General features: G+C 39.5%; 1 protein-coding gene across 1 annotated transcript in view; it reads right to left on the bottom strand.

The window, feature by feature from the left end:
- Positions 1 to 8,483, bottom strand: part of LOC104158304 (cAMP-specific 3',5'-cyclic phosphodiesterase 7B) — a gene marked incomplete at both ends in the record, with an annotated part of 19,998 nt that overhangs the window by 2,166 nt on the left and 9,349 nt on the right. The window contains 3 exons of the mRNA XM_009695916.1: positions 1,280 to 1,375; positions 2,923 to 2,986; positions 4,255 to 4,406. Coding sequence (XP_009694218.1) covers positions 1,280 to 1,375; positions 2,923 to 2,986; positions 4,255 to 4,406 — 312 coding nt within the window. The remainder of the gene's footprint in view (positions 1 to 1,279; positions 1,376 to 2,922; positions 2,987 to 4,254; positions 4,407 to 8,483) is intronic.

Raw genomic sequence — 8,483 nt, 5'->3', positions numbered from 1 at the left:
TGAGGTACTAACTGCAGGCAAAGGCATTCCTGCATCCTCCAGGCACGGGATCAAAAGATACAGCACTGGGCTATTCGGAGCAAAATCTTCTGCGATAATTTCAGTCACATCTATGTGTTCATTTAGAAACACCAGTCCCTCTTGTTTTAGTTTGCAGTGCTGGAACTGGTCCAGCTGGACCAGAAGCACCAGTCTTTGAACTCTCAGCTTTCACTCACACAGAAAATCATCGAGGTGTGTGCCTCACGCTCATCTGCTCCTTGCAGCACTGCTTCCACCGTTTAGGTGGTCTTCCGGCAACACCACATGAACAGAAGCTGGAAGCTGCACGTGATCTTGCCCAAAGTGCTCTCCTAGACACCATCACATTAATCAAAGAGAAAAGTAATGGGCAAACTTCCTCTAGCATTTTTCTCCAGCATGGGGAACACCAAAGAAAATTCCAGCCTTCAGTTTGTTTCCAGCTCCACAAGCATCTGAAGTTACCGTGGGTAATCCTCTAAACCCTGGGTACCACTAGCTCTATTTATCTGAGCGTCCACTTCACGGCTGCCCACAGGAGTTAGAAACGGCAGGGAGATTTTGTCTGTCTCCACACCTGAGGAATGCTTTCCAGAAGCAACAATTAGGCAGTCTTAAAGAAGAGACCCTGCCTTGGAAACTCCGCCTGACAGCCTAACAAACCAGCATTCAGCTGCATTCAAAACATGATGCAAAAAGTAATTGATTTTGGCCAATTTCTTCTTTTGGTTCACTGACAGCATGGGGCTAATATTTCTGTTGGCAGCAACAGCAGCAGGGGCTTTCATCAACACTATTCAGTGCAAACAGCTTGATATAATTTGTTAAATTTTGCACATAAGCTTTTAACTGCCCTGGGTCTCAGTGGTCTATTAGTCACTAAAATACTCACACTGCACCACAATTGTACTGAGGACGGGTAGGTTCTGCAATGTCTGTCCGTCCGTGTGGGCCTACTCGGCCGGCCACATCTCTGCGTGGCATACTGGTTTTTAAATTACCAGTGCAATTGTGGTACTGGGATGCTTCAGCCCAATGCAGAACCTTTCGAAGTCCCTCCACTGACTTCATAGGTACTGAACCAGGTACCTGAGAGCCTGTAAATTGTATGCTGATACATATCACAGAAATGTTTCACTGAAATCCTTGCAACAACATTGTGATTTTACGTAGAGAAGCAGAGCAAGCCAGTGCCGCCTTTGACGCCCTACTTAAGCTGTAAACTGCATTTAAAGATGGCTTCAAGGTGAGCACTTACCTAAAAACCTGTGTAACGTAACCATATCTAACTGGAAATGGTGAATAAGTCCAAGCACATTGAAGAGGTGACAAAGCAGTGTTACCAGACTGTTTCCTAAAAGCAGAAAGGAGCAATTCTTAGATTCCCTTAACATGTAGTTACAAACCAAGCGAGACTAAAAATCTTGGTAATTTCCTAACTATTAGTCAAGTCAGCTCCTATCACCTTAGCTCCTATCATGTGAGCTTAGACGACACCCATATACTCAAAAGCAGCTTATATAAATGATTCCTATATATAATCAAGATTTGACAGCTGTACCAGTGGAGTGCCATTCTTGTGTCTGGATGCCACGAAGTCACGTTTGCTGCTTCAACGTGACACAGAAGGCTAACTGACATGGGTTTAACTAGAAATCTTTTGGCAGGCTTGTTTGAGAACCACATCACCTTCACAATCCAAGTCTACCTCCAGAATAGTCAGAAGGAGAACGGCTTTTCAGCCACTTCAGTTTGCCGTACTGTACCAAATAACTAATTACTGAGAAATCAGTGGTTTGTAATTAAATTTTTATTTTACACATGGCTGTACAAACACGTAATTAACCCATGATGACTCAGACAGGACAAATGAGTTGGAGCATTTATGGTCTCAAGCCCCGCTGTAATGTTATGCTGGCCTTACTGTGAATCCAATACTGGCAACACTGGCAAAATTGAGCCTAACTAGTATTATACCATCAACTATACATACACACAGCATTTTAAAATGTTAGTGCAGCATAATTCAGCAGCAATGTTTCCAGAAAAGTTAGAAAAAAAACCCCAAACCAACCAACCCATACAGCTTATAAACAATGTTTGAAAGGAGTGTTTTCTTATTTGATGTAACTCGGGAAAGAAAATAAATATATGTACGAATGGGACATGGAAACTTATTTCGCCTTGACTACTCTGCAGGGGCACAGAAAGGTAATTTAGAAGAATCATGCTTTTGCTTCCCTTGCCATTTGCAGTCCTTTCCAGTCTTCACTGCCAGTCACTCAGCTGAATTACCCTCTAAACCAACTTTTTCTACACCTTCTGCCCCAGCCAAACCTAATTAGATTGGCAATACAGAAAGGTGTCATCATGACCCTCTCCAGCAATTACCCGACCAAGAGGTATTGCCTAGACATTGGGGGTGAGTGTGTGTGGTGTTACAGGCACATATTTAGACAAAACATTTCACAGACTTTTACTGTCATTATTTCCTAAATTTTGCTGCTGAACAGGAGCAAGGGTATCTTCAATTAAAGGTATTTCATGTTGATAGAAATCGACTGATTATGGAGGTCTGGACTTACTGATCAATGTATTTAATAGGTATACTTAAAGTACCTTTGGAATTTCCCAGGTAAAGGAAACTGAAACACTTCCTCAAAAAGTTGATCATAACAAATGTAGGAGCTTAGGTTAACACAAAAGCACACTTTAAACATTACCCTTAGTTCAGGAACAGACTGAAAAAGTTCAAGGATATGATTTTAAGACAAGTTAACAGTGTCCAACTTCTCTTCAGCAATCTAAACTGTAAACATTTAGCAATTAATTAATTAGGGTTTTTTAGAATATTCATATATGAGAAATATTAAAATAAAAACGTAAAAAAAAATTACTTACCATTTGTCAAGCGGTCAAACAAGAAAATGTCAAAATCCCACATCCCCACTTTGGATAGCATATGCTAGAAAAAACAAACACGAAAAGGCAAATGACTGGTATGTCAAACTGTAAAGCAGATTTATATTATTATTCCACATTAATCAATCACAGGATCGGTTGCTGCAGCTTTAAAGTTTTGTTCGGGAAAAGAGTTGTATTTGAAATATTAGACATCAGGAACCAAATTAAGCTATACTGCGTAAAATATCACTTGCAGTTTTAACTGAGGAGGTTTTGAACTTGACACTAAAAATACCTTCTAAATGGAGCTCAAAACATGGAATAATATAAAACAAAATATTATGAAAATATTCCCTTTTACTGCACAACTTTTTTTATTGTTCTTTCATGTCCCCAAATCAATTCAGTACAAATTCTCTTAGGCTTTTATTACAGTAAAACACAATCTTAGCTCTCATGATGAATATGAATTACATTTTGCTAAACAAACCAATACACAGGAATAGCTGTTATAAACTTAGATACAGTGCTTCTGTGAAGCCCACTCAGCCCCGCAGAAGAGTCCATCATTACCACCACGTACAGCGCTTTTACAGCTACACCAGCTCAGTCAAGAGATTGAGTCTGGACTAACTCTATGACCTACAACGGCACACGTGTGAATGAAATGTCTGTGCGCCCTCATCACTTAGTCTATATTCAAACCAGTTCTGGATTCTTAATTAGTTACTAACACCTGGCATGTAATCTTCTCTTGCAGAGAAGAAAAATTGCCTAGGCACATAATCCTAATGCCATCAGTTGTGCGAGTTTTGCTAGAAAATACCATTCAAAGCAAGTATAAGAGCTGCAAAATAAGGGAATTAGATTTTTATTATTGTGAAGTTCTTTGCAGTGAATGTTCCCTGTCTCCTAGCCTGTGCCATTACGGAGAGCTATCGCGGGCTGCCCAAGAGCTGCTCCGTACCAGCTGAGAGACAGCTGTCTTTTTTCAAGCGGATGAACTAAATCCTGTGTCGAGGTTGCACTTACTTAAATCAGTAACTCAGCCAGGGATCCATCATCCTTTAATAAATCCAGATTATAATTTCAGTTGACAGAATCTCAAAATGCTGAATAGATTTAGGTATTTTCTTGTTGCTTTGAGACTAAGCCTTTAAAGCTGTAACCATAAAAGAGGAACGGACAGACTGTTCGCTGTGAGGCAGGCAAGTGACCTGGATCATTTAAGAGAGATCAGCCATACATTCATTTATCTGAAGACTGAAACAAAACTGACACTCTCTGGAATACCATTAAAAGAAATGGAGATCTGAAAACCCGTCTTACCCTTGCTTGCCCAAGGTAGTCCTCATCCAGTAGGTACAGAGAGGCTTGCGGTACAATTCCACGCAGTAACCGGGATGCATGGAAATATCTCTGGAAACTTAACAGTCTTTTCACTTTTTTCTTGGTGCCAACTTCCCCTGAGAGTGTAGTATCTGTGAAAAGCAATCAGTACAGAAACCATGAAACCCAAGGTGAAGGATGACATTCTCAATTATTTAATAAGAGAAACAGCAAAAACTTTAAAATAGTGATATAAAAATCCTAAAGTTCATGCTTCGTGCCAATCCACATGAAGGAGCAGTACTCAAATCCCTATGCTTCAGCATCATATATGTGTTTATTTCAGAAAAGAAATACGTTCCAGTAAAAAGAGTACTAACATAGGACATGGAAGTTCAGGACACTGCCTGCCACAGACTTTAATGTGATCCAGGCTAAGTCACGGGGGGGTGATATAGCACCGAACTGCAGATGTCTAGAGGGAGCCTAAATGATGAGACAGAGGCCGGTACGGGAAAACTGCTCTTACCCTTCCGTGCCTCTGTTCCCTAGCTATGCCGTTGAAAATAGCATTACCTTGCTACCTCATGGGAGTGTCACTGGGATACCTCACTATTGCGCAGCACTAGCATGCAAGGTGATCTTGGCTATAAAACCAAAAAAGTGACACCAAAGAGACCTCAAAATACAGTTTGAAAGCACAACTGTATGACCCACTTTTGGAATATGAGATAAAAGAAAGAACTAAGAATAGATTAATAATCCTATGGTATTGTCTACTGTCCTCCCTACATATTAAGGCAAATTACAAATGAAGAAAATATTTTAGTTCTACAATTAGGAAAGCAAGTATATTCAGGCAACGCATACATTTCTGGTTACACAACAGAGTATGTTCTTTTCACTCAGTACCAGGATAATTCCAATTCCCTAATGCTCTATTAGGAGATTTTCATATAGGGCTAAATGTGACACAAAAACCAAGGCAGTTTTTATACAGTGACTAAATCAGTAATTAGAGTAATTAAATCACCTTATTGTTACTAAGAAAAATATGCAAGCTTCCTAAAACCGATAAGGACGTAGGTAATTCATCCGAACTTTTAACAGAACCTCACGTACAGTTGCCATGTTTTCATTTTGCAGTCTGGTGTAAGTTTGGGAAAAAGGGAGGACAGAAACTGGACAGTTGTTTGAAGGTAGTAAGATTCAACACAGTTTGGTTTCGTAAGAGGAACCTTGTACGAAACTGAAGATAAACCATTCTGTTTAGAGAACAGTAATGATTGCTTGAGATAAGAAGCTGCATAGCAATTCACTGGATTTCAGGTTTAAATAAGAGCTCAGGAAAAATATCCGTGGACCGAAGAGGACTTTCTCTATTCTGCTGTTTCTTTTTATGAAAAAATGCTGAGCGTTTGTTCTGCTGTGAAATTAAAATATGACTTCGTACGCTGGTTTTATGAGTATTATTATTCTGAGAGGTTTTTCAGAGAAGTCATTAAGATTTTTTTGGATCATAGATGGTTTACTATTTGATTTCTCCAACAGCAGATGGGTGAGCGTCTTCTGTAGCAAGTTTCTTCCTTAAGTAATCCAACAGCCATTGAGCGACACAAAGTCAGTAACGACAACAAAAAATACATACTTACGTACTCAGTATCAGTAACTAATATACTTTCTTACACCTGTAAGGCTCACACTTCTTGTGGGCAGCCCAAAGACCCCACCAAGTTTTAATAATATAAACGCACAATATAATTTTACTGCAGCTTGACAAGCCATGTGTTTTCAAGAATGCAAACAGTAACAATGTCACTACTGTACCAGCCTGAAGGTTAGATTTTCATTTATGATGTGCCAGCACCTGCCTTAATTCTCTCACACATTTTAAAAGCTGGGACAATTTCATGGCCCGTTGAAGGAGTGACTAAGGTAGGTGTTAACAGTTACCCAGTGACAGCGACATGGGAAGGAACCGGCAGACTTGTTTTTGCATTTCTTTTCATTTATATAGTGCTGCTAAGAACTGGCTGGCATTCAGCTTAATTCCTGGATAACAAAACACTTGTAAAAATAATTCACTTTTTAAACTGGTGTCAGCTGTTTCCTGACTTTCCAACTTTCCTAATTCCATCTTAGCCCCCAAACTGCCACTGCTTTCAGCTAACAAGTGTAAGTTTTAAAGTACAGAAAACTTCGCTTTTGTACATTAAAAATGAGTAGTTGCTCCAACTAATTTTTATCTAAGTTAATATCTGTTTTTTCAGTAAAAGACAGATGACTGAAATTACCACCTATGTTCCCCTAAACTGTCTTTAAACCCCCCACATAGAGTTGCCATGGATGATCTGAAGGTGAAGGTTTGGCACAAGTCCCAACAAGCAGCCATACGTTGGATTATGAAGAAGGGGTTCTTTTATCCTTTGTCTTGCCAGATTATTTCAGTAGCACAAATAACACTTACCAAACCAAAACCCCATCAGGTTGAAATAAATAATTTCTTATTGTGAAACATATTTTCTGAATTGAATGATCAAACTTGTTGCCACTGCTTTGTCACACAGCTCCGTACGGTTGCCATGGGTCTCGAGTGAAATTTAACCATCAGCAGACAGCTTCTGTGAAAAGTGACTTGCTGCTTCAGAGGAGCGCTGTGTTACCATATACCGTGCAAAAAAGATTACCCACAATAATCTGTTGCTCTGTATTTTCATTCATAAGGGGAGGAGTTCGTAATACTGATAAAGAATGCTAGGAAAAGTATTTCCAAAATTGGGCTCTTGACAGAACAGCCCGAATCCCGCACTGCAGGCTATCCACACGCAAACTCCAGATGTTGACTTAAAAGACATGATGTTAAAATCTCATCCTTTGGGTCACTTCAGAAATAATTGATTTGTCTGTGAATCACAGGACGTGACAGATGATTGTTATGACCCACAACAGCTTACTGTGCTATCTGCAATAATGTACCTTATTATGATGGTGTCTTGCATAAAATTGGACTAAGACTCTGCCCCTCTCTGAGCACAACACACCCCAAACTATTACAATCTCATCAGCATTTTCTCTCTTTCCCCTCCCAAGATCAGTGTCAAACAAAAAAAGAAAAGCACAGCCATATGAAGTTGAGAGAATAAGGACAATTAAAAAAGAAGAGCAAAAGGTGAAGCAGCCGAGAGCGAATGCTCAAATTCTGTCCTCCGCAGTCACACCCGAATCTCCCAGCAGTGAAGAGCCATTCCCAGCATATGGGATCCACCAGCCAACACAAAATCATGATGCAGTTTTAAGATGAAATTAAGGCTTTATATGAATGACTTACAGTTATAGGCTGAACACACCACTTCTTTACTGGAAACTGTAAATTTAAATTTAAACCGTAAATATAAAATTTCAATGATGACACCTGATGTAAGTCATACAATGACTTTGAAACATGGAGAGTTATTGATAGGTATTTCTAATTATACTAAATTGAATTACAAGTAAATTAATCAAAATATCATTGCAGATATCACTGAACTTCAATTGTGGAACTACGGGTACTAAAACATATGCTACATTATCTAGTTAAAGAACACAAGCTGCAAGAATCACATGGGAAGGATTTAGCAATTATGTGCATTTTTGAAATGAACGCGAAAGATGAACAAGAATGTCTTTTGTTTATACCCATAAAACTTCCCTTGAGAACTGTGTTTATCTTTAATCATTGTGGCAACTTCTGAATGTTTTGTTTACCTAAAATAAGCATCATCTGTATCTCTGAAGAGACACTCATTCTCATATCCTGTGGAGTTACTGCCTAGCGCAGTGGTTGGAGAACAGTGCCATAGTGAACAAAGTTATTATATGAATTACATAGACATATTGTGAATTACACACACATTTACAGAAGCACCTGTATAAGCACCCCTCACAAAGCTTTAACTTCTACCTTCAAAAACACAGGTGGCCTGAGCTCACAGCGTTATCTCCTGATGTGTTTCAGCAGGCAGCAAAAGTGGCTGCGTTTTTCTACGGGTAATTTGATAGCCACATCACGTATACGCGCTATCAGACCACGGATGATGTCTGGATGCTGCACGTGGCCCTCAAGAGGTTAATAAGCTACAGGAATTAACGGTTGCCTTCTCTCTCCTGACAAAGTTCCTCCAGTTACACAGATGTGCTCCCCTTAACGTGATCTACGGCTCGCTATACCCAACCTCTGTTATTTCAGG

This window comes from Cariama cristata, unplaced genomic scaffold (assembly GCF_000690535.1).
Source record: "Cariama cristata isolate BGI_N322 unplaced genomic scaffold, ASM69053v1 scaffold4722, whole genome shotgun sequence".
Lineage (NCBI taxonomy): Eukaryota > Metazoa > Chordata > Aves > Cariamiformes > Cariamidae > Cariama > Cariama cristata.
This window is presented reverse-complemented; position numbering and strand designations above follow the sequence as displayed.